Raw genomic sequence first — 26,617 nt, 5'->3', positions numbered from 1 at the left:
AACTTGATGTTTCTAAAATTACATTTTGAAAGTAATGAATCTATAACGTGCACCAAAGCCTGTGCTGGCTGGGAAAAGAAGGAAGGAAGAAATAGAAACGTCTCTGGCTTCCTCCCTTAAATTTGAATATTCTTTCTATATTGGCTGGGGCCGAGGGAGGGGAGAAGGGGGACTTGCACCTCCAGTGGCAGTGAGTTTTCAAGGAAGCAGGTGCTCTCTCAATGTCCCAGGAGGGTATAGTGCCACTGTGGTCAGTCTGGCCTTGCAACATGGGATGAAAATGAGGGAGAAGCAAAACTGGGTGTGAAGAGGGTGGGGTACCTTCGCCTTCTTCAGACCAGAGACAGCCCGTCCCCCAGGTGGGCCCCAGAGGAAGCACACAGGCCACTTAAAAGAGAATCATGCAGCAGCTGCTTCTCCTTAAACTGGAGAGGTGGTCGAAGGGGCTTTGTGTGAGCCCAGATCAAAACACGCCTATAAGAGGGATCAAGAGCCTGACCAAGTGGACTGCAGATGGGGAAGGGAATTGAATCTTTTTTTTTAAACAAAAATATAAAGAAAATTCAGGGAGAAAATGCTTTTTTTTTTTTAAATAACTTGTAGCAAAGCCTGTCCAATGACCATAATCCTCTCTCCTTCATCCACAGGTCAACTTTAAAATGCAACCTGTGAGTATTTAAAGTGATCCATTCAACAGAGAACAAGCCCACACCCCATGCCCTCCCACCCTCTTCCCCACCCAGTTCCCTGGGCCTCTAGCCTGTTTGTCACCTTACTGCACTGCTGTGGGTTTCCACGGCTGCAAACAAATGTGACCCAGGATGAAACTATGAGGCTTTCCACATTCCACCCAGGGCAGCTCCATTCAGCAATCATTAATCCAGTGCCTACAAGGCGACTCCAGGGTGCTGCTTACCTGGGAAAGACAGACTCGATTCTCCGGGGTTGCAGCATCCACGGCCAGAGGCAGATGGACACAGCACAGGCCTTCAGAGGAGCTGGGAGGACAGGGAGGGAATTGTCAGGGAGAGATAAGGGGCACGTCTTCAAAGGAAAACCACGGGCTGCACTTTGAGAAATCCCTGTGGAGGAGATGGGGTCTGCAGAGGCTCCTGAGGGGTGGGTAACCGTGATGGGGGCTGAGGGCAAAGGGAGGGGGCATCCCGGGTGGAGTGGGCAGCAGTGCACAGGCTGAGGGGGTCGAGGGATGAGCAAGCCCTCCTGTGTGTGAAGGGGAGGGTACAAGGCGAGGCCTCAACGAGCACGAGTGCCAGGCTGAGGAATCTGGCTCCGTGAGATTCCACCAAACGAGACCCCTGTGGACAGCTGTGCTGGCCTGGCCAGGAAGTGAGCAGAGTCTCCAGCCGCAACTCACCAGCATCTCTTCCCGCACAGAGGAGGAAACGCCTTTCACAGGCCAGGTCGCCGGGCCCAGACTGTCTTACAGAGGACGTGACTGCTGTTAGGGCCACGCATCCCGGAGCTGAGGAGGCACGCTCAGTGTCTCTGTGTGTTTGGGGAAGCGGCTCCAGGAGACCCTCTCAGAGCCAGGGAATGAGGCCGTAGGAGCGCAGCAGACACCTCCCTGGCCCAGCTGAGCATGAAGAACCAAAGCCTGGCTAGTCATGGACCCAGCCCCACTCAGGACACCCGGCCTAGGGAAAGACATGTACACGGGCTTCCAACAAGTGTCCACGTCCTCCTCCCCGCGCTGCGTATTTAGGGGTGCACGGGCCACGCCGGCAGCTTAAAGCAGGTGGGACCCATCCTTCTCCTCCGTCCCTCTCCAGCCCCCACACCCACAGCACCTCCCCGCTGAGTTCCCACAACATATTCATTTATTAACTTGACTTTGCATGTCAAATATCTTTTCCTTTAATTAAAAAAAAAAACCAAAAAACAGTTAATGTCACAGGAGCTCCAGAAATACATGCTTTTAAATTCCAGCCATGTAGAGGACTAAAGGAGACAGTGGGATCTGCAGATATGGCTGCTGTCCATAGAAAGGTTTGTGCGGAGAGTTCAAGTCCAGCCCCTCCGCCCGCAAGAGAGCCCATGGCCCAGCGGGCAGGGGGCGAGGGAGTGTCTTTGGTTGGCGGGAGTTTTATCCAGAGCTCGCTGGAAGGTGGCTTGGCAGGAAGAGGGAGTGTCCCTGCAGCCCCCCTCTAGGGAGGACAGAGGCAGGGGGTACAAGAGGAGGCATTTGAGCTTCACTAGCCTCCTGCTGCCTCTGAGGCTGTAGGACACCTTTTCAAACCTAACACAACGTAGGTTTACGATCTGAACTTGCCTCACAGTAGCCCGCGGACACATCCGCAGCCACCATGCAGACCTCAGCAGGAGTGTGGCCGGCCTGGAAACCGCTCCTAGGCAATCTTTTACTGTCAGGTCCACGTAGGAAACACATTAAACCCTTTATACCAAATAAGAGTAAATAATTATACCAATATAAACAGGGCCTTGGACCCTTTCATTTTATTAAAATGGCACAGAAATATTAAAACAGCATACTGATCGCTTCCTATGTCTGCTAGCCCTGTGGTGTGTGGAGGAGAAGTCGCTGCTTGTGGGCTCCCTCCTGGAGGCGCAGACTCATGCATTGAGCAATTCATGTTCTTTATCGGTTTTCCCAACAGCGTCAGGATTTGATAACGGGTCGAGGTCAGCAAAGAGGCTGAACCAGGCATTCAGGTCCGAGGCAGCCTTGGCAGGCTCTGGGGAGAGAAGAGAAGGCATCAGCACACCCACCCTGCAAACACCCACCTCTCCATGCTGCACGTGGGTGGGTCCAGGTTCATCTTGAAAAGGGAAGGCGCTCAGTTGGATAAAGCCCAGTGAACAGTGAGCCCTCGTGTTGACCCCACCTGCCCCCACACCCAGTGGATGACCAAACCCCACAGAGCTGCCTGAGATCCCAGACCCTGTGCTTCCCAACCTCAGGAAGTATCAGACTCATTTCAGAACTCAGACTGAATGACTAAGAAGGCAAGGTGCCTTCCAGTGTCCACTGGAGGACTCTTGTCAAATCTGCTGGGTCAAGAGGACGACTGTGGTCACTCTTTTCAGCCTTCCAAGTAGCAGGTCCAGAAGGAGGGGTTGGCACTTGAGCCTGACTGCCCTTCTTCTCTCAAGGTCACTGCCTTCTTCAACCCTCTGCCATCAGAGGAAGTGGGCCTGGGATGTGCCTCCCCTTCCCCACTGGGCTCTGTATCACCCCCACCCCCTCACACTCCAGCCTCGGTGGAGGACTACCTTCAGCTGTTCTTTTCACCAAACTATTTGCCCTAACTTGCTGAGTGGCACGATTAGAGCCCAATTACTTTCCAGATGAGAACATTTTCAAAAAAGTACCTGATACAAGTGATTTCTAAATAAGTTGGAGGCTCTTCTTTCTATAAATCATTCCACATGAGAATCTAGGTTCATTGGCTTAGGTGACCCATGCTTTTTTTCTTTCTCCAACAGGTGGGAATATCAAAAGCATGAAGAAAATGTCTCTGACAGGTTATCTTTCTAGCTGAGAGTAGCTAGGAATGTGCTGGCCATCTGGTTGAAAAGAGTCTCAAAAAATATTGGCAGGACAAGTTGCTAAATAAAAGTGGCTATATGAGAGTGAAGGAGAGTACTGATCGGATTATACCCACATACACAGAACCTTTGACCTTTCCACTAAAATGGCACTAAAAACATTAAGAGAGTGTACTCATCACTTTATACTTCTGATTCTCCCCCCTTTGTCTTTTCTTCCTCAAAATCTCTTATAGATGTATTACTTTATGAGATGACAATACATCTATTACAGAGATAAGCTATTGCACGCAAGACTAGTTAGTAATATGAAAGTTACTACTATGTAACATAAACTGCATACTATGTGCAGTTAGCCCCCAAAACATTTGGTTTATTTTGATATGAAAAACTGAGACCTCAGAGATCTCAATATAGCTTGGTGGGGGTGGAGGAGAAATAATCAAAAAAAAAAAAAAAGGGAGCAACTTGTCTTTCTTTGGTTACGTAGGAGGTCACACAAGGAAATTGTATGGGGCAAGCCCATTTTAGGAGGATTAGTCTGTTCTTGATAGAGAATATCAAAACATCTTAGAGACAGTGCCAGTGAAACTATGCTACAGGCTCATTTGCTCACCTCCCGCGCCCCCCCACCCCCGCGCCCTGCTGCACTCCGAGAATGGGTGTTGCCCTGCTGTGAAGCCTCAGGTGACTGCACTTTGGGGCAGTCCTTACATTCCCCAGACCTCCGCTGTCACTGTCGAAGGGAAAACCAGGTGCAACTAATTGCACAACACATCAAAGAACATCAAGGGAATGCTTTCTGATGATAACAGAATAGACACTTCCTTTAACTTCCTGTGGTCAGCACAGGGAGAGTGGGTGATGACCAAAGGCAGAGAGCAAGTGAACTGCAAAAACAGACGAGATCTTCAGGTAGGCAGATGTTCTGTCTCAAAAGAGAACAGATTTCACCAGCTTGAAAGGCCCTCTTTCAAGGGAAAGAACGACGAGGACACCGTCTTCGAAGACACGAAGTCACAACGAAGACACCTGGCTTTTTGCAAAAAAAGCACTAATCAAATGCCTTGTCTGGTGGAGGCAATGGTATTTTCAGCTGAAGACTGCAAACCTCAATGGTCTTTCCTCCCCTGCTGTTGCCACTCAATCTTGGGGAGCACCCAGTCACATGGAGACAGATGTGTGATTCCTCCTCATTAAATGCGATAAAGGGAATTATGAATTAGGACATTAAACCAGAAAAACAGTCAAAATGTTAGTTTCTGGGATCATGCAAAACTCTCCACCCTTATACATTGAACCTAAGGTGCTCAAATGGAAATTAGTAAAGAAATACAGAAAAGCATGTTAGGCCCATGGAAAGAAAGACAACTATCATTTAAGGGGGAGAGAACACTGCATTACCTTTCAGTGCAGGGCTGCTGTCATTTGGACTGCTTGCCTTTGGTGCTGGCCATGGAGGAGAAGTGGGACTGACATTGCTCTCTGACCAGCCTAATGTTCGAAACCAGAGGTCATTAGATATAGGGAAGAGCAGTCACACAGCCCCCTAGTTGCAGGGGTGTACCCATGGTTCTCAACTACGGCAGCTTCCAGGAAAGAGAAGGATGGTGGTGTGCAAAGACCCTTCTCCTGTGTTCCTCATAACTGGACTACGTTTTAGAGGAGAGTAGATAAACAGAATCATGCCCAACTCAAAAGTATGGAAAACTAAGAGAAAGACTGCATTTTGAAAAGCAAACAAGAAATTGCTAAAGTTAAAGTATTTTTGCTTTTAGCTTTATGTCTATTTTTCTTACCAAGTGACATTATTTCACAGTCATACCAAAGATTATCAGTAATGTTCCAGAAACTCAAGTGCCTTGTTTTTCTGTCACAAATGGGGAAAGCTAAAAAACCTGAACGCCATTAAATGCAGCGACAGAACTAGTAAATGGCAGGCCTTCTCCACTTCCCATATGATCCAGTCTATTTTCTATGCAGTGAATTTAAACTGAGAAGTTGAGTTAACACAGATAAATGGCAATCAAGTCCAAATATATGACGGGAAAGAAAGCCTCCCTTACCTTGATGTCACGCTCTTATGGTGGCATTTATCTTGTTTAAGCCAACATTCTGAAACGCCCCCTTGTGCTCTGCCCGCCTCTAATGATGTAGAAGCATTCAGCAATCCTGCTTTGGGGGAAGCAAGCCTCATTCCCTGAAGCATTTACTGTCTCTGCTGGATGTCCTGGCATGACATTTAATTTAGAACTTTACCATAGGCTTCTTTGCACATCTGCTTTAATTCTTCCTGTGTAAGTCCCATCCTTTCAATGAGACAGGGAACTGTTTCTTCAGTGAGCTCCGTCATATACTTAATGCAGTATAGGCAGGTGTTTGTGGACAAAGTCCACTGTTGATTCTCATTGTGAAACTCAGACCATCCGATGATGCATCATTCATTGTTGGGTCCAAATGGTTAAAACTATATCCTTTCACTGGGATGCTCTGGTCACAGTATTTACTACAGAAAAGGTTTTGTCTCTGATAAGGTCCTCATGTGACATCATGTTTGAATGACAGAGTTCAGCTGAAGCCAATTTCTGGAGCAAGAAAGCCACTCAGTACATGCCCCCAAAATGATAAGATTTAAGGCTGTTTGTTTACCTTGCCATTCTAAGATTTGTAATGAGGGACTTAATTATAGACTCATACTATATTTATTAGCTCATACTTTCGGCTCATCTCCGAGAGCTGTGAGCCCCCTGAAGGCAGGAACCATGTAGTATTCATCTTTACATCCTTTCTTGCACTTCCTGGCACATGATGGATGTTGAAATTAAAATAAACTATTGAAGAACTCTTTAAACCAGGAGAAGTACACATATGAAGCATTATTTTAAGAGATGGCAAAGCAACACTTGGCACAGTAGATGCTCTGATACTCACTGGTTGAATTATTCCACTTTAGGCAAATTGCACACAGACATCTCTATGAAGGCTAACCAATGACAAATGAAATGACCTGTGACCTATTTATTGGGTCTAAAATAATGAAAACATATTTTCATTAAACAAAAATACTGTTATTCATTGGAAAACTTGAACATGTTGTTAACATATTTCACAACACACAAAAAGCACAAGATTTTAAGGGAAGTTTTTGGGATGATGGTCTAACCCTAGACAACGGTGACAGTTGCACAATATAAATTTACTAGAAATTCTTGAACTGTTCTCTTACCACAGGTGGTTTTCATGGTATGTAAATTATAATTTAAGAAAGCAGCTTTAAAAAATGACCAGTATTTGGAGTAATCCAGGAGTAACATAACCTCTCTGGTTCCTAGAAAATTGGACCATGAGCATTTTCCTTCTAAACCCAAATCACACAAAATAATGGTAAATGTGGAAAGTTAAAATTGTGGTTCCATTGTGTGCCAAATAAAGCTGAAAGAGGTAGAATCTAACTGGGTCAATTTTACTCTTTTCCCTACAATACTCTATGGACACCAGTCTTCAAAACCCACCTGTGCTTGGCAGAGCCTGTGCAACCTTTCCAACAGCACCTGCAACCTGGTCTCAATGTTTTAAGGCAGTGGTTCTCAAAGCATGGTGCTCACACAGTAGGCATCACCTGTGAGCTGGTTAGGATGCAAGTTCACGGGACAACCCTGACCTACTGAACCAGCATCCTGGGGTGGCGCCCAGGAAACCATTTCAGCAAACCCTCAGTGACTGTCATGCAAGTCTAAGTGTGGAAGGTATTGCCAGAGATGATCCCCAAGGGGCTACCAGGGTCACCATCTTCTTTAGGACCAAGGTCATCCTGGTTGTGCCAGAGACAAGGAGAGGCTCTCCTCAGAAACAGAGGCGTCTGCATTTAAGACCCCACCTCCCAAGTCCTGCAGCGTTAAACTCCTTGAGCCTGTTGAGCTCTCTGAGTTCAGGGAGGCTCACACTTTCAAAGAGAACCTGGTACTCATGCAGAGGAAAGCCAGGGGAGAGGTATGGAAGTCAACCCCTCTCTGATCTCTGAATGCCATTTGATACAGTGGGAACTCAGCAAGATAATTCTTCCCATTTCAAAAATATGTACAACATTCATTTTTTAAAAAAATGGCTGCAGAGAACAGTGGAAAAGAGGTAGGTTCCAAGCACTGTCTTTTTCACAGTATAAAATGGAACACATTCCTAAAGGAGGCAGAAATAAATCTACATGTCAAAACGGAGCTCCCCTCACTTTATGTAATGGGAATGTTCCCGAATAGTTATAAATAAATAAAATGTCTGCATATCAAGTCATATTTTTAAAGTACCAGAAATACAAATTGTATTTTTAAGCCTATTATTTAAAGGATTATTATGGCAGATTTCTGTATAAAGACAATAAATGTCTTCTAATTAGATTCCTTTGTAACCATGGAGTTTTGAATACTGCACACCTAAAACAGTCATGAACCATGCAAGAGACATCCAGAATGTGTGGATTTGGGGGCTTCTCTGCAGCGGAGGACACAGACGAGGATGAGCATAAAGACACTGCCCTCTCGGGATTAAGATGTTGCAGAAAGCCGACCTGTTCCCCAAAGACACACTTATCACTGTTCGCTTGTCCCACAGTGTGAAGCAGAAACAACAGCCAGTTTGCCAAGTCACAGTCTCTCCTCAGAACAGCCATTAAGCATGTCCGACTATCTGACTATATGTGCATGAGGGGAGAAAATGGTACAGCTGTGACACCAGCTATATATTAAAAAAAAAAAAGCTAATACTAAGCTGAGCAGCAATTTCACCCTCACTCATTTCACTTTGGGAATTTTTTAGGAAAAATTAGTGAGCATAATTATGGATGGAATGTTAAGCCCGATTTCAAATGTCTTGGCTTCTGTCAGGAAAAAAATGCTATTTAAAGAGAACTTGGTGTTGCTAATATTCCGGTAATTGCCGTCAACTGTTCCCTAGCTGGTGTTAGTTGGCTGAGGTGCTTTTTTTACCAGGAAGGTGTGGCTGGAAAGACGTCTCCCCATCTCAGAGAAATTGTGTCAGGAGACGGGTGGTGAAGGGTGGGGGCGGGAGTGCGCAGAGGGCTCTGTGAACAAGATGACTATCCTCGCTCCCAGTTACTTTGATATGTCAACTGTGCTACCCCTTTGCTGGAAACACATAGGAAATTTTATTGGAGCCATTCTGCCCTCTTTACTTACATAAGGGAAAATATAAATCAGCCAGAAATAACACTGGCCAGCTTGAGGAGCAAGAGAAGCCAAAACACCACCACCCAGAGCAGCACTTTATGATGAATGTAATTTCACTAAGTGGGAGAGCAAAAGCCCGGGCTATGTTGACGAGCACAGCCTGGGGCCCTCTGGGGTGGGGTTGGCCCTGAAGGGGAAAGTGGGAAGACCACTAGCCTGCCGTCCACACCTTCTCTGGGCCCCAGTTTCCGTACCTACAAAGAGTGGGTAAAAATTTCTGCCTCATTAGATTGTTGTATGGCTAAAATGGGATCTTGTAGGTGAAACTGGGGAGTACAGAGGCTAAAGAGCAGGCCCTCAGTAAGTCTAAGTTGGATCTGGATTTCTGTATAACTCAGCAGACACGAGGACCAACCCCTGAGACCGTCATAGGACTGTTTTCTTCTAATCTAGTGATGCAGTGTCAGTTCATTTCTCCCTCCCTTCTTGCCTGTCATCCATCCATCCATCCATCTGGATATCTTTTTGAACATCTATTATATTCCAGGCACTGAGCTATGTTCTGGAAATATGATGGTGAGCAACACAAACATGGCCCTGCCCAGGACAATCTAAAGCAGACAGAAAATGAAACCAACTTTACAGTGAAGTGAAATAAAAGGCATGATTAAGTCCTGGGTGTAAAGGGAATGGAGGGTAGAAACATGAAACACTGATTGCTGGGGGAGTCCGTGGATGAAACATTACTAAAGCTGAGAACCTGAAGGATGAGACATCAGCCAAGGAGAGCAAGCATCATGGGTGTGGAGGTGGGTGCAGTGCTTGGAGGAGATGGGAGAGCATATGCCAAGGCCCAGTGGTGGGAGAGTGGGGCTCACTGGAGTCCAGCATACAGACATAGTACCTGGTTCTCCAGCAGAACAATGTCATTAAGTCATGCTAAGTAAAGGTGAGGGAGGTATGGGCATCGATGAGGTCAGGCCCTACAGGACCTTGTAAGCCAGGCTGAGGAGTTTAGGACTTACATGGGTGGTGGATAAAACCACAACTTGGCAAGTCACAAGACTTTTCTGGAGTCCCTTAATTTCCTCATCTATAACGTGAGGGTGGAGTTGATGGTCACTAGGTTTCCTTCTAAGGACTAATGGGGGCACTTAGGTTCTGCAGATAGCCAAGGCCTGGGAATGGGTCTCATCAGGCTTACAAAGTGCTGCTTCTTTGCTGGAACAAACAATGCCACTGACTCACGCCGTGGGCTCAAACTGTCTTCAAATGTGGCCCACAGTCTTTTCCTTCACATTATTCCATTTGAGTCCCAGAAATATCAGTTACCTGGAGTCAGGCTAAGCCAGAAACAGCAAGAGGTGAGCCCTAGTCAAGGAGAGGTGAGTCTGAGGTAGCGCAAAGCTTGACATTAGCTTTAAATGGAAACCCACCCAGATGGCAAGAGCACCTGGGAATTGGATAAAACAACAGAATATCCAGAAGGAACAAAGGGTTGTATGTTTGAGAGAATCTGGAACAAGACTGTTAACTTTGGTTTGCAGCATCCTAAATTAAAAGATGTCCCGGTGCATTTACTTGGAGCAGATGGTTATCTTTTCAGTATCAGCGTCTGTTTCTCAATTAAATTTTGGATGTTGGCAGGGAATTAGAAGAACGTCGAATGAGGCCCATCAGCCTTGCCTGATCTCTGTCTCCGTAGCCTCTATGGCTGGCCCTCCCACTCACTTTAAGAGGCCTCAGGAAGGTACAATTTTATCATCACTGTAGGACACAAAAACCCCAGCCCCTATCACACTGGGAACTTCTGAGAAATCCTAGCTAAAATTAACTCCTTCAAATTTTTCAGCACAACTTGATCCTAAATGTAAGTTCCTTTGTTTTGCTCCCTGAGAGCCTGAAGCAGGTGGGAGAAGGAAGATATAATTGTTCTCTTACTAAACCTCCCTTCCTATTTCCCCAGAGCAAAGGGGAACAGAGGCCAAAGAAGAGAGGGAGGGAGGCAGAGGAGAATGGGGTGGGGAGTGAGAGGGGCTGTGGAGTGTGGAAGAACGCTGGGATGCCTACAGCTGTGGCCTGGAGCCATACACCGAGTCCTCCGGACACTCTGACCCTGAGGACACAGCTCCGCCTGGACCTCCCAAAGAGCCACAAAGTTGGTGAGACTGAGCATGGGTGCACTAGAGTGAGCTGCGGCGACGGCTAACATGGCCAAGATTCTGTAGACAATCCCAATTTCATATATTCTATTCTGAAACATCATTCAACTTTTGTGGTTGACACGAACCCTGCCTCCCACACCCACCTTCCTCCCCCATGACGACGGGGTGGCCCGGTCCCTGTGTGTGGCCAGAATGCCTGGCACCTCGCCAACAGTCAGTACAAGTCCTGCTCCTCCAGGAACAACCAAGACAAGGCGTGAGGGAACCCGGCGGGGAATCACGTTTGCCATCCGAGATGGGGTACTCAGAGGCAATAGAATGAGAAAGTGAAAGGCAAGGATTCCTGAGTCAGGTGGCTCAGGCTCATGATCTGGCCTGCCTCCTACCAGAACCATGATCAAATTACTTACTGCCCCGTTTCCCAGGCGATAAGATGGAGATGGTGCTACTACCTGCCCGAGAAGTGGGTGGTGAGGATGAAGTAAGTCAACACAAGTAAAGCACACGTGGCAGTGCTTGGCACAGAGCACATACCGACCAGAGTGCTGGTTCTTGTTATTTGACCAGCTATACAGGGCAGAGTCACAGAATCACACGGTTTTAGACCTCAGCACCTCTGAAGTGGGGACTAACCCAGGGATAAGAAGATAACACTTGTGGAAAGGTGGAAGGCTCCTTCACATGAGTTGGGTCTCTCCTGATAGATTTTTTTAGTGAATTTAACACCTCGTATTACAGATGACAAGGCAAAGGCCTAGAGAATGAGTGGCCTGACCAATTGCTGTGGAATGAATGCAGGGAAGGGAGTCTGCAGAATAAAACCCTGGCTTTGAACTCCCCACCACTGTGTTTCACTGAGCTAGTGTGCCAATGAGCCTTTCTACTCCATGCTTAGTTACTTATTTACTCCATGACCACTGACTTATTTCAGTGGTTGATTTAATTTCATTTTTGAGATGATCTGGATAATCAGGGGAAGCAGTTCCAATATGAGGTGTCAAATGTTTAACAATTATTTAGATGCTTTTGCAATTCATGTATACAGATGGGTTTTCTAGACCATGGGAAAAAAATGGAAAAATGGAAAAAATCTACAGCCAACATCCATCTTTTCCTCTTTTTTTTAGGGTGTTGGGGGGAGTCCTGACAAAAGCACAGAATATAGTTACAGCTGGATTACATGATCGATCAATCATTGAAGCAGGGAGCCCATACCTTAATTTGTACACATATGTTTTGAAGGTTCCCTGAATCTGAGGGCAGCATTGGGGTGGGGCGCCTGCTGGGAATCTGCAGATGTGGTAGAAGCTGAATGCGCTTCCTCTTTCAAACACTTAGGTTCCACCTTTTTTCTGTCCTTTTGAGTTCCATAGACATTCAATTTGTAGCTGCTGGTGTGCAAGGGAAATAGGATAATTCAGAGGTTATAAAATAACTTCTTTAACATTGGTCTTGATAGAACCCCAGCAGAGGGAAGGAAACTTTTAGCAGCCAGAATGATCCTTTCAAATGGTAAATCAGATCATGCCCATCCTTGGTCTTGTGATGTTGTGATGGTTCCCAAGTTCTTCCAAAGGCTACAAGGTCCTGTGTGGCCCCGCCCGTTTCCTCTCCCAGTGCCTCTTCCCCTCGCTCCATCCTCGGTGCTGTTCCTCCAGACTCTTGACCAGATCAGACACGTCCTCCCTTAGGCGCTGGCACAGAGGTTCCCCCTGCCCAGAGCTCCATGGCTAATATTCTCACATCCTGCAAGTCTTTGCTCAAACCTCATCTCAATAAGAATCCCATTTAGTCCTGCAGCCTGACCTACCGTGCATTCCCCCGACATGCTCTACCTCTGGCTCTACTTCTCCCTTTTCTTCGTATCATTGGTCACTTTCTAACCTACAATGCAATTTGCTTTTCTATTACATGTCTTGTTCACTATCTTCTCTCCATTAGAATGTGAGTTCCGGGAAGGCAGAAGACTGGTCTGTTTTGTACTCCAATGAATCTCCAGTGCCTGGCATCCAGAAGGATCCAATAAATATTTGTTGGATGAATAAGAAACTTGCTCAGGTATTACTAGGGTGGCAACCTCTGGTGAGATTCTGTTTGCCTGAGAAATAAACAGCCTCCCTTTGTAGTACCTCTTTCTCTTTCCATACTGCGAGCTTGCATCTCTTGCTGTAGTTCTCAGAACACCTCTGCCCTTGGAACCCAGTGTGGTCGTATGCCTTTCTCCTGGACGTGGGGAAAGGCTGAAGTGCAAAGCCCATGGCCACTTGTCATAGCTCTCGGGTGGAGTTCTGCGGATAGTGCCTTTGGGCCCTGAGCTGAGATCTTCTCACTCCCTCTGCTCAGGAAGAGGGCAGGCAGCTCTGACTTCTCAGCTGCTGGCGTGGGGCACTTGCAAAAGTGACACCTGGCCACTGGAGCTAAGTAGGAGCATGGCCACCACTGCTCTGGTTCGGCAGCAGGGGCCCTGGTGTCTCCAAAGCTGGGCGCCCAAGTGGGGTTCATCCTGCAGCACAGCCAGAGAGTCTCCCACAGCCACGAGCTCTGAGCTGCGGATCCTGGTTCTGACTCTCCCGACTCTCCCACGCCTTGTTAGCGCCTCCACCACAGGTGGGTGTGGGTGAAACCCCGTCTTTGGCACCATTGCTCATCTGGGGCTCCGACAAAGGAGGTGGTGAAACCCAGTGGTGAAACTCAGGGCGGAGAAGTAGTTTTGATGGCATTTATCCGTCCTATCTCTAACTCCATTACGGAGAAGAAATAAGATGGTTCCAAAATGGGACTCAAAGAGGAAGCTGAAAGGAAGCACGTATTTCATAAAAAAGAGTGAAGACTTTTCTTCGGGTCTTGCCCACCAACTCTTGCTGTGTCCATGATCTCAGCTCCAAAGACCTGAATATTTTTTTTAATAGCCCATAATTGCTTAAATCATTCCAGCTCTGCTGTTTGTTCTCAGTTTTAAGTGCCAGATAAACACATTGTTTATTAAGGAGATAGCCTAATTCATGGAAAAATCAAAACAATTTGAGAATTTCTCAACAGGGATTCCTGTCTTACAATTAAAGGGACATGAAAGGAGGAAAAATGTGATGAAATATTAAGAAAATGGTTTCCTTCCCAAGGTCTGTTTGTTTAGAAATTCAAACTTAAAAATTTTAATTTCAACCTGAGGGTTAGTTTTGCACTCTAAATCAACAAGCTCACGTCAGCAATTCTTTACCAGCATGTGGGCTGCCTGAGAGCTCGGTGCACCTTGAACCCTTACCAATGTTGCCAACCACTTCTGATCAGTGTGGAAACTCTATTTCTGCTGTAGTCGGGCTTCAGGGGACTGTTGGGCCATGTGTTTCAGGCAGAATGGGAACAACGGAGCTGAGGGCATCCTCAGGATAGGGGTGGGCCAGGGTGCACTGGGAAAAGGCACCCAGAAAGCTCCATGTCTGTGGAAATGTAGAGAATGTGGCCTCATGAGTCTATGGGAGAACTCAGCTAGGGCGATGGTCAGGCAGGGATGGCCAAGTCAACACGCCATGACTGTGAAAGCAATCTGATCCTTCAAGTGTGCTATGAAAACATCTAAAATCAAGATACGACAGTAAGACTAAGAACCACCCCTCTAGCCTTTCATTAATAGGAAATGTTAACATGGGGAGAAAATTATGAGAAGAAATAGATTTTAAACTCTGACATGCGCCTTCAAACCAGAATGTGATTCTGAGATTTCAGCTAAAAAGTCACTGAATATAGAAGAAAAATACACCCCCCCAAAAAAGGACACTGGATATCAAATAGAAAACATAAAAAAAGATAAGGAAAAATAGGCCTTTGAATTTTAAAAAGTAACAAAGAATGAACCAACCAGAAAACCCTGTTTCAATCCCTGTAGTACATACCTTGCAGCGAGGCCTGTAAGTCTTTCATATTTTGATCTAAAAGCTGCGAAGGAAGGAATCCTGAGCCTGTCTGGGGCTTGGGATCTGGCTCTCCTGGGGCCACAGTGGGCGCTGGCTCCTTTAGCCGGCCATCTCCAAACACAGCGGACCACTCTTTGCTGAACTCTCCCTCTTCCAGGGAGGAAGCGTTGAAGATCTCACTCAACAGCAGCAGGTCATCTTTGTCAGCACCTTCATGCTCCAGGGTCCCTGCCGTTGGGCCCAGGGAAGCTGAAAGAAGTAACAGAGCACAAAACACATCACCACCAAGGGCCCAGGCTCTAGGGAATAAATACAGTAGCGGCTGAGATGGGACAGACGGGGTGATGGATAGATTTTGTTTTATAAGTTAATCAAAATATAAATGAATCCCATTATAGCCTCTCAAGAAATTACAGAATTAAATTTCTAGTCCCAATGAAGTCGAGCAAGACCCTATGAGGCCTTTCTGGGGACAGACCTCTCCATGTCCCTCACCTCTTGTTTGTAAAAATTAAAGTTTTAGCTTCCTAGGCCTTCCCATATTTCCAAAGAGCAAATTTAATAAGAGAAGTTTAAAAAATACAAAAACAAAGGAAAGCAATCAAACAAGATAAAATAATAGTTCTAGCCATAAAACAAAGTCAAGGAGTTGAGTTCCTCCTCAAGGGCTATAGATGGTATCCTGAGCCATATCCTTGAGTTGTTTTGCAGATACTAAAACCCCAATCAGGTGGAAGTTCACTGCACACTGACCACCAGCACATAGATGGGTTGAAACCAGAAGTTTGAAGATTGACATTCCTGAAACATCAACCGTTACCTTACCATCAACTTATCAGAGGATTGTGTAATCAGAGAACTGTGTGTCCTACAACCCACACCCCTAACCTCACATTGAAAACCCCTTACCTAAAAGCCATTGTGGAGTTTGGGTCTTTTGAGCATGAGCTGCCTGTTCTCCTTGCTTGGCCCTACAATATATACAACCCAACTTCATGAAGAAAAGAAAAGATATCTGGTTTGCCTGAGAGCAGCAGTGAAAGAATGGCAGGAAAATGGGGCAAATCACAGAATCACAAGAGGATGAGCCTCACAGGCCAAAGACACAGCCCTGGAGGGTTGGAGTGAGCACCAGACCAGAGGGGGGCCCCTGGGCCATCCTATACTTGCTGTGTGACTTCAGCAAGACCCTCTGTGCCTCTGATTTCTCATCTATAAAATTGTAACATTAATAATGGCCACTTTGCTATATTGTCAGGAAGATCAAAAGAAATACGCCTGAAACCTCACTGCCTTTCCAGAAGGAAGAATTTAAAGAAGAGATCTATTCTGACAACATGAACACTGACGAAATACTAGAGTGAATATAGGTAGAATGGGGGCATTACTATTAGAAATCCTATAACCTTTCATTGAGTCTTCTACATATTTTGAAAACCAAGAACGGATGGTGTTATTAACTGTGGCTTTGTTGTAGTATCTAATTGGCACTTGGAAATTGCTAACATTTTTTGTTGTAAGTCATGAAGACAAGGAACAATCGTGATTTATGTTTTCTCTGAGCGAGACTGCAATGCTGATACTGTCATATTAAGTGAGACCAACAGGTTTCCCTCAAATATATGAGCTAATAAAAAAAAAGTCTTCACTTAAGAATTAAATAAAGCTTATCTCTGTCAGCTTTACTGCATCTATTTTCAACCACACTTTACAGAAAGCTCTATAGATGGAGGGGATTTTTGACGTGCTGAGCAGACTGACAATACAACAGGGAAGGGAGGAGTCAGTCACTCTCCAGTCACTATGGTTTAAATATAGTGGCAAAATATCACTTTAATCAGACAACGGTCTAATTTAAGCATCCATCTTGTTTGTGTTATCATAGAAATTTGAATCAAGAGAGAGCCTGTGGGTGTGGTGGTGAGAAGACGGGGAAAATGGAACTTTATTAAATGGGCTTCTGAGATAGTTTTGTAGTAACAAGAGACCCTTAGGCCTGTGCGTGGTGGGAAAGTCAGGGCAGAAAAGGTGAGATGCCCACTTCTGTGAACCAAGGAAGGAACCCTGGTGGGACAGGGTGTGTACATCAACATGCACCTAGGCATCCTTCCTCCCTCACTCTCTTAGTGTCACCCTCTTTACATATAGTAACTTTACAAATTTCTGTACTTCCTACTTTCTGTTGGGACCAGAGTGCCTAAACCTTTTCTCATGGTTTAATTTCTGGCCTGGCTGAAATCAGATGACTGCTGAACCAAACCCATTTTACTGGAACCAGTTCAAGTCCACGTATAGCCCCTAGAGGAACAGAGGACTTTAAAGGAGCACTGGGAATTATGTATGCTCCTCCCGGAGTCACACTACAGCCCTCCTGGAGTGTCACCTGGGTGTCAGTCCAGGGAAGGTCATGACTAACATAAGCAACAACAAATAAGACACCCTGAGAGCCTTTCAAAAATAACCACAGACTGGAAAAGCTCTAGCTCTGAGTTTAATGTTTGGATTTTGTGCCACGACATTTAGAGTAGACTTCTGTGGGTTTTGCTAACTTAGCAACCCCTTCCTCCTCTTCAGTTTCCCTTTGGGAGACTCCTCCTCTGCCTGATCCTGGTGAGACACCACTTAAGATGCCTTGTCACCCACTCCCTGGTGGACACGTGACCTAGGCTGGCCAGCTGGCCAGAGGCCTCCTTTCTCAGGCCGTGGTGACTGGCTCACAGATGGGCACTGCCACAGGCATCACTGGGTTTGGTACGTGGAAGCTGTGAGGAAGAGGAACTCTCTTCCTTCAGGATTCTAAGTTCAAAAGATGCAGATTTGAGGCTCCAGGTGATGAGGGAGCCAAACAGAGAGGCTTACAAACTCCTTAGTTGAAAAGAGAATCCCAACAATACTGTTTAAGCTCCTAGATGCAGCCTTGCTTGAAGCCAGTCCACTTCTGTGCATCCTCAGTTACATGGTCCAACATCCATACAGGCTTGTACTTTCTTTTTATTTTAAAGTCAAACTATTTAGAGAAGGGTTTCTATTACTTCCGATCTAATGATTTCTGACTAATATTCTATCCTGTAAAACTGAAACGTAATGATCACATGAGAAAAGGACCCATGGTGAGGATGATGTGGTCTAAAGCTAGTTCTAAACAGAGATTTAGTCTGCAGTCTACCATTGAATTTGGCCTATTACTTAGTGTCCTGGTTATTTAACAGTGAAAGTAGGCTGTACTGTGGATACTTTCTCTCTTAAGAAAACACATTACTTACCTAAAAGCATTTAAACTGGCACTGACTTGAACTAGAAAACAGGGAAACCTCCCAATTACTGCCCTGATAATTAAGATGCTTGAAAAGACTATACATAACTTGCAAGAAAAACTTAATTACAAGTAGAAAAGGACAGGTTTAGGTCTGTAACCAGACAAGCTAAGACTTGAAAAATAACACTAGTCAGTTGGCTCTTAAGACTCATGCTATCATTTTCTTTGGAAATAATTCAACTCTACTGTGAGAAAATGGGGGCATACACAGGGATATGATGAGCTCTTTGGGAGAAGCCTGGTGAGAGCCACGACTGAGGTTGGAGTTTCCACCTGTGTAGATGAGCAAGTATTGGAGCCCCAACCTGCCTTTGTCTTAAAGGATGAACAAAGGTGGTGGAGCTCACAGGTGCCAAATCCACAGATACTATTCCAAGCCTCCTCTGTGCTCTTGCTAGTTCTCAAGTCTCCACGCCTATCTTCCCATCAGACAACCCAACCACAGATATTACTACAAAAATAAAGGTAACAGACATGACATATTCAAATTCTCACTTCTTGGCCTCCAGGTCTACGACCCTCCTTGCAATCCCTCTTTCTTTCTGAGCTCAGCCCTCCCTATGCTGTCCCCCTGTTTGGGGATCCTGCTGTGCTCCCTACCATTATTCAACTCCAGCATCTGTGATCTTTCCTTCTCTAAGGCTCCTCCCTGACCTCGGATGTATGCACATCCCAACAGAAGTCAGTCTTCCCCTGATATTGCTGTCTGCCCCCTGACACCCTGTCAAGTTACTGTTGTAGCTTCTTCCATCTACAGCCACACACTCTACTCTGTCACCGCTCTTTTTCTGGCTGGCTGTAATCAGGTTCAGGGCCCCACCCTAAACTGAAGGGGCCCTCTTGAAGGTTAATGGTAAGATCCTCATGGCAGATTCCAACCCCCTTTTCTCAGGCTTCCGCTTCTGTAGAACTTTGCACTATGGCCCACTGTGGACACGCTGTCATCTCCTGGGAGTCCGCATAAAGTGCCTCTCTTGGATGTCCTCCTATCTCCTTGACGACCTTTCCCTGCTGCCTCTTCCTACTCTGTTTGCCCTTAAGATTTCCTTCTAAGCCAGTGTATCTCTTTTCCCCACTTCTCTGCCTAGAAGATCTTACCTGTTCTCCTGGTTCCAATGTCACTTGGGAATCTCCGTCTCTAATTCCAAGTTCTTTCTTGAACTTTGATGATAAACTCCTGACTGGGGGCCCTTTGGGATTTGCCCACTGGCGAGCCCGCTGGCACTCCATAAAAGGCACCCTCCCGCTGTGTACCTCTGCTCAGTTCAGCCGAGGGGTTATTACCCCCTCCTCAAAAACTTTCAATGGCTCCCTCTGACTCCTGAGTGAAGTAATACTCCTTATCAGGACCTCCAGAGTCAAGCTCTAATTTCAGCTGCTCACCAACCCTGCCTTCAGCAAAGCCTACAGTTGGGCACAACTCTTGTTTGCCATTCTTTGAACATGCTTTCCTGCCCTCCTGTTGGGGAACCTGCTGTTTTCTCCCAATGAGATACCCAAAGAGAAGACTTGTCCTCAACTGAAAGGAATCTTATATATTATCTTCTCTAACTCATTTTCCAGATGAGGGAAAAGACACCCTGGCTAGACGACCTCAAGGTCATATACTTTATTAGTTACAGATTACCTGGCTGTGGACCCTGGTAGTGCAGCACCCTGTTTTCACTTCAGGGCCTCTTAAGGATCTCATACATAAATGAGTATTTTAGTTTTCATAAAGTCTGGAGGGTTTCTAAGGTCAGATGGCTCCACTAACCCCCAGGCAAAGCCCTCGGCTGCAGGCACTACAGCAGAGTGGCTGCCCTGCCCTGTCCTGCCCCAGGGCTCAAAAATAAAACCCCCAGGCCTCTGCGAAAACATTCCCTAGGAAGTGTGGTGATTCTGACCCAATGAGTTTTCAATGAGTGAAAACTGACATTCAGAGGAAGCTCTCAAGTTCAGACAGAGTGTGGGTGACAGAGAGCTAGTGTGGGAAACTTATGACAGCCCACTCAGGTGATATTTTTGAAATCATACTGAGTTTCATGACCTCAGCAGAAATTAGGAACACAGAAGATGGAAACAGACCTACACAGACCCCAAATGAGAGCTCAGGAAAACAAAGAGAGAAACGTCACAGAAGTTCTCCTCATCTGTGTGTGAAACAGGAAGGCTCTCTGGTTTGCTCCCTGGTCCCCACTTTCAACATTATGACTAATCGTAAAGGCCACACACTTGAAACACACATGAAAAACCCCAAACACCAACACTATCCTCACATCACCCAAAAGACAGCACAGGGGAAAGACGGGTAGGAAACCACCTTATAAAACTGTCTGACAAGAAAAATAGTCTTCAAGTAACAGATTATTCTTGTTTGGAATTCAATAACACTGCTTCTAAAAACTCCCTTCTGGTGAAAAAAGGACATGGACAATAATAGCAGATGGAGGAAAATCCACCCCACCCACTCTCTGGGATACACACACCAGAAAAAAAAAAAAAACAACGATGCTAGACCCTGAATAGACACTCAGAAAACACATTTTGATGATCCCCATGCCTGTGCCTCCATTTAGCATTAGAGCTTAACAAGCAAGCAATCCTACCGGAAGACTGGACACTTGGAGCAGGCGTGAATCTACACAGAACACTACATACCACAGAGTGATCAAGCAAGAACAGAACTTAATTTTAAAAGCGCACCAGTATCTTATGAAAGGAACAAAGCCAGCAGTTTATCCAGGGACACTGAGGGAGGGACACTGGAGGGAAAGTTCAACAGAAAAGATAACGGGCTTAGTATTTGCCACGTTGCCTGTGAGGAGGCAGTCAGATTCCTAGTCAGCCATGTATGAGTCAGGGCAGGAGATGGTTCTGAATGACTGGGGGTGCCCTGGGAGCAGGGACAGACACGTTTATCACTGCTAAAGCTTCTCACCCAGACCTGCAGGAGCTACTGAGGGAGCTTCTCCATCATTCTGATATTGGGCCAGAATGTAGGATCAGAAGTAGAAACCAAAGCAGCAGCCGAAGACAAACAGTTTAATTCCAATATGGCCTCTTAAAACATTGTTACATTGGTTCAGTTAGTTTTGTCCTATAGAGGGATCTTTTGGGTAAGGCCAAGTGAGGAGACTTATTAGGTGAGCTGAATTCATAGAACTCCCTTCAGGTTTATTCCACCACATTCTGTTCATGTATCTGATAGTCATTTCTCTTGGCCCAACTTTGAGGAACACAAAACTTCTACATGTTATAACTCATGCATTGAGGCCAGCATTGTCACATGTGGTCACAAGGTGATTTCAGAGCCACTTTTAAGTATCTCAAAATGTCAGTTTCTTTTCTCACGTAAAATGTTTCTATAAACTGGCCAAATATTGGTTTTTCATTACATTATCTATTTAGTAGGAGAAAACACATTTCATTATGACACTGAGCTGGAGTGATTTTCTGGGCCACGGCTCCTGGAGAACTGTGTCCTGGCTGTTGTCAGAAGGGGCTGCTCTCTGATAATATTATACCAGAGCTTAGCCAGGACTTGTGGAGCAGAATTACCACTGGGAGTGAACCGGCCCACAAGCAGCAGGGTGCCAGAGCTTACAGCCCCCCAGTCCTATAAAGGCAGCCCTCCCTGGATTAAACTCTTTTTATTTCTTGATTGTTTAATGTCTTACATATTATAATCAGTGTTTTAATTCAGGACTTGGGCCTTCTGGCAGTTTTCTGAAGGGCACACATTTTGAAGTCAACTAATTAAGAGTATTCTTTTCTTCAGTCACTGCAAGTTCTCTGTGCACTGAGAGAATATTTTTATACTCGGGGCCATGTTAATTTTTAAGCTGATGCTACCCTCGGGGCTGGCGACGCAGGAGAGGCAGACGGTGGGAAAGCATGGCTCGTGACTCAGGAAGGGCTTTGTGGGTTGGCAGTGATAAAGGGAGAAGAGAAATGATGTGAGATTGCATTTAACCAAGAAAATGTGTAAATCAATTTTTCTGCCTGAGAACAAGAACACATTTTGAAGAAGAGCACATTCATCTCTTTATCTTTAGATTTAAATTGAGTGCTTAAAAAAAAAAGGATATGAGCTGCTAGTCTCTGAAACAAAGGTTGTAACTATAAACCAATGTGGTGTGAAAGTTGTTTAAAGTAAGTAGGAAAATATCATACGTGTTAGAAGGAGGTCATGAAAGCAAGCCTGAATCTTGGGCAGTGGTGTTTCTGACTTAATTCTAGGAAGAAATGCATGGACAGTGGGTTAGTGTTGTACCATTACCACCAAGTTAAAATGTCAAAATCCAAAACCAAGAACCTTTTTTTTGTAAGAAGTGGGGAAACATGAGACTATAGACTTAAAACACTATTGGAATAGAGAGGAGAGTGAGGGCAGGAATGGGAAGGACAGGTCTGTTGGTGGTGGTTTTTTTTAACTTATACGTTTTTATTAGCTTTTTGTTTCTTGTACCAATGTGAATATATCACCTTTCAAAAATTATGTTTATTAAAATAATGAAATTAAATAGGAAGATGATAAAAGCAAAGAATAAAGGATATAAACAAGAAGTCAGGAATAGGAGAAATAACCACCTTTCCATTAAAATAGCTGAAGTTTATGTGTGATTATAAATAATTTTTTAAATGTTAAGACTTGCTAAAATTAGGTGGTAGGTACCTATCACTTGTTATATTAATATCTTTATCTTACCTTCATAAGACTGAAATATGTCCCCCTCCAAAAAATAATTTGTTCAAAAACAACTTTCTTTCATCAAAATATTCTATCCTTAAGCCAAGGGAGAAATGTTTTCATGAAAACTTAGGCGATGTAATCATGTAATGGCAATCTATATTAACAATTTGCTTTTTTACTTTCATAACCTAGTGGGATTTCAATGTTTACAAATAAGTAGTCATTCTGATAAAATACACATGGACATTCACGAAATATTGCAGTGTGTTGCCTGGAATGAGAAATTAATAAGGAAAGCGGGTTGCTGCCCTCAAGTTTGTATTCCTAAACTCTGGAAACCTTTTTTGTTTGTTTGTTTTTTAAGCCCTGGAAACTTCATGCTAGAGTTCTATTGCCTTTCCAATTTCGAAAAAACTTTAACCAATGTCCTCTGTTTTCCAGACTCTCTTCCTCTCACACTGTGGGAATTAAATCCAAATCAAGCAAAGACTGAGTAGAGAAAAATTGTCAGCCCTAGTTAATTGGCAGGATGATCTTTGCCGTTTCTAGTCTGTAAGAAACCTGTAAGACCAGGGAAGACTGCGTGCCAGTCACCCAGGGCAAGGAGGGCTCTAGAGTTTGGCTGAGACTCTCAGGGGTATTTTGGACTCTTGGTAAATCAGGAGAAGGAAACCCTTGGTAGGATGGAGAGCAAAGACATTAACCAAGCTGAACACATTCAGTTTCTTGGGATCACTTAAGAATACGCGTTCCAGAACAAATCATAGTTCTGGAATCTCTCATGGTGGGTTATTTAGTAAATGATTTTAGGTCTGGGTGTGGGACCTAGCCAGGCAAAGTCTCCCACTGCATTTAACTAAGCTCAGTGAAGAGAAGCACCATATACCAGCAGGGCAACATTTCTAGTCCTTTCATCTCAACTGTGTACCATTTGAAGAGTGTCCCTGTGTCAGAGATAGTGAAAGACCCTTTGCAGACTTGATCCCCAGTCCTGACAATAACCTGGCAAGATTGTTGCTACTGGTTTCAATTTACAAATGAGAACAACTGAGGCTAAAAGAGTGTAAGTACGAAGCAAGTTGCTTAAGGCCATACAGATCACTTACAGTAGAACCATATTCAATTCCAGGTTTGTCTGATTCTGAAAGCCATGCTTTTTGTCTACTCCAGCATACAACATCTAAACCAGTAACTTTTAGCTTTAGTAGTTTGAACATTAAGTAATTATATTAATCATGGCAAATCCAAGCATACTATTTGGGCTCGGGCATATTTAAAGTCACTTATAAAGACAAATGACAGTCACTTACAAACAATTGCTTGGGAATGCAAAGCTATTCAAAAGATAAAAATTACATTTGCCTGCATGTAAAACAGCATTAAAATAGTAAAAAAGTTATAACCCCAAAGAAATGCATAAATCTTACCACCTTCCTCGGTTTTCATGTCTAACAGTTCATCTACAGGTTCGTTTGAGGAGGGGAAAGAAAAGAAAATTATGAGTCAGTTTCATCTTGTAAGGCGTTTGAGTCAAACTACTAAAATTGAGTTGTTTTCCTTAATCTAGATTACCTGAGCATGCATTATGTGTAGAGGTTTTGTCTAAGGCAGATAAAACCCTTTTTCCATCTTCAGCTGTAAATATAACACAAGCACTTGGTTATCACCAATTCAAAATGGTGTGTGTGTTCACACACTAATGCAGTGTAAGGTAAATACACGGCTTCAGGAAAAAATGATATCTACAAACTCAGTCATACAGAAGCAGGGGTCCTCAGATTTACATTTTATTCAAGCTGCTGGCTCTCAATGAATGCCCAGTTAACAGCCCTGAATCCTTGCTTTGTTTGGTAGAAAACTATATGACATTGACCTAACAGTTCTCTTTCCATGGGCAAAGGCATGACTTAGGTACCTGACTATCACTTGATGGTGCTAATGAAACTCAGCCACTGGGACTGGCTAAAATAAAAGGGCAGATTACTCAGTGAAGGAAGCCAATCCATAAAGGCTGCATACAGCATGATTCCAACTACATGACATTCTGGAAAAGGGAAAACTATGGAGACAGTAAAATGATTAGTGGTTGCTAGGAGTCTGAGGGGAGGGAGAGATGAATAGGGGTAGCCACAGGGGATTTTTAGAACAGTGCAAGTATTCTGTATGACACTGTAGTGGTGGATCCACATCATTATACATTTGTCAAAACCACACTGCACAGTATCTAGTGTAAACAATGGAATTTGAGGAATAACGATATGTCAGTGTTGGTTCACGGTGGTTTAACTTGGTGGGGGATGCTGGTAATGGGGGTGGCTATGCATGTGTGGGGGCAGGAGAATATGAGAAATCTTTGCACCTTCTACCCAATTTTGCTGTGAACCAAAAACTGCTGTAGATAATAAAGCATGTTGTGTGTATACACACAATAGAACAGCCTTAAAACTTGGTTTGCTCATATGTACATTAGACTTTCTACAGGTGCCAGAATGAAAGACAGATAACACTTCTTTATAATGGATTCCATTCTATGTATACATAAAACAAGGTAATCAACATTTGCAGTATCAAAATATTATGCAAATACCACAAGCAAGTGAACATACTGCACAAAGAGAAAATCTGATCCCCCTATATTGTCACATATCATCTAAATATGTGATTTATGTAATTTGAATACAAATATAATAAACTGGAATTTACATTATCCCACAAGATGAAAATTTTTCTATTCAGTTATCTAGATTCCCACAGGATTCATGCTGTTGACCCCCAAGGGATACTGAGGGTGGAGGGGGTAGGGCAGTACAGTCAGAAAGTTCTTATGTGGTCAGCCTGCCTCTGCCTTCTTCTACTGCTTGTTCCCTCCCTTCCGCTCTAGAATATTGTTCCTCTGACCTTCTCCTGGCCCTCCAGAGCTCACAGTCTTTACCCAGGCTGTTTCTTTTGCTTTGCTAGGTCTTGCAATAGCCTCGACTTAGCTAGTTCCCTGATGCTCTCCAACAGGTGCGGTCTCCCTATCACACATGCCCATCGCCCTGGGAGCTCTCACCAAAGTTGGACTTGGTCAATTACTTGTGTAACTACTAGATTACCACCTGCTTCCCCTTTGACTGTAAACTCCATCCAGGAAGGTTCTGAGTATGTCTGGGGTACCACTATACGCCCAGAGCCCTGTGCTGTGCCCTCCACAGAGGCGGTTCTCAATAAACATCTGCTGAACAAATGCACAAGTAGGTGAGTGAGTGAAGGAGTATAAGCATGAAAGGATGACATGAAGCCAAGCTGGAGAAGCAAAAAGGTGGCAGCTAAGACAGCTGGGAGAAAGGCAACCAAAGCAGTCAAGTGGGAGAAGAACGAAGTCGATGAAGTGGTTGGAAAAGAAGGAAGGAAGACAGTGTGAAGGGAAAGGACGGAAGAGACAGGGAGTCCCAGGGTGTACTTTGCCGTCTCCTGTCTCCTGGAAAGGCTGCCCCAGTGAAGGGCAGGGCAGAGCAGAGTAATCTTAGCTCTCTTCCTATCACCTATAAGACTTTCCCCTGCATCTTCAAGGATCTGAGTCCTAATGAAAGGTTCAGCTTTACATCCCATGAGTTCCAACACCCTTTATCATACCCTGTGCTCCTCATGAGAGAACCACCCACGAAAGAGCTGGCAGTAGTGGCAGGAGGCAGGAGTAGCTGTCAAGCTGTCCACAGCACACTCTACTGTCCACCCACGCCCTCATCCTGTTTCCGACCACACGAGGGTCTGGTGTCACTCATTACGGAGCAGGCCCCGGGCTGCCCTGGAAGAGCGGTGTCTGAGCTCTCCCAGCCGTTCCCAACTGCAGCCAACATCGA

General features: G+C 44.9%; 1 protein-coding gene across 7 annotated transcripts in view; it reads right to left on the bottom strand.

Annotated features, from left to right (window-relative positions):
• Positions 1-2,449: 2,449 nt before the first annotated feature.
• The window catches only part of ICA1 (islet cell autoantigen 1), a 141,096-nt gene continuing 116,928 nt past the window's right edge, over positions 2,450-26,617 (bottom strand). For 5 of the 7 annotated variants that reach the window (XM_015242015.3, XM_015242016.3, XM_072964926.1 and 2 more), the window contains exons 11-15: positions 24,348-24,410; positions 24,203-24,235; positions 14,764-15,033; positions 4,933-5,022; positions 2,450-2,714 (exon numbers count right to left, since the gene is read on the bottom strand). In XM_015242015.3, the coding sequence (XP_015097501.1) occupies positions 2,593-2,714; positions 4,933-5,022; positions 14,764-15,033; positions 24,203-24,235; positions 24,348-24,410 (578 nt within the window). In that variant the 3' untranslated portion in view covers positions 2,450-2,592. The remainder of the gene's footprint in view (positions 2,715-4,932; positions 5,023-14,763; positions 15,034-24,202; positions 24,236-24,347; positions 24,411-26,617) is intronic. The other 2 variants (XM_006207599.3, XM_015242019.3) reach the window with 1 other exon arrangement.

Source organism: Vicugna pacos, chromosome 7 (genome assembly GCF_048564905.1).
Source record: "Vicugna pacos chromosome 7, VicPac4, whole genome shotgun sequence".
NCBI lineage: Eukaryota > Metazoa > Chordata > Mammalia > Artiodactyla > Camelidae > Vicugna > Vicugna pacos.
Note: the sequence above shows the minus strand (reverse complement) of the source record. Positions and strands in the feature narration are given on the sequence as shown.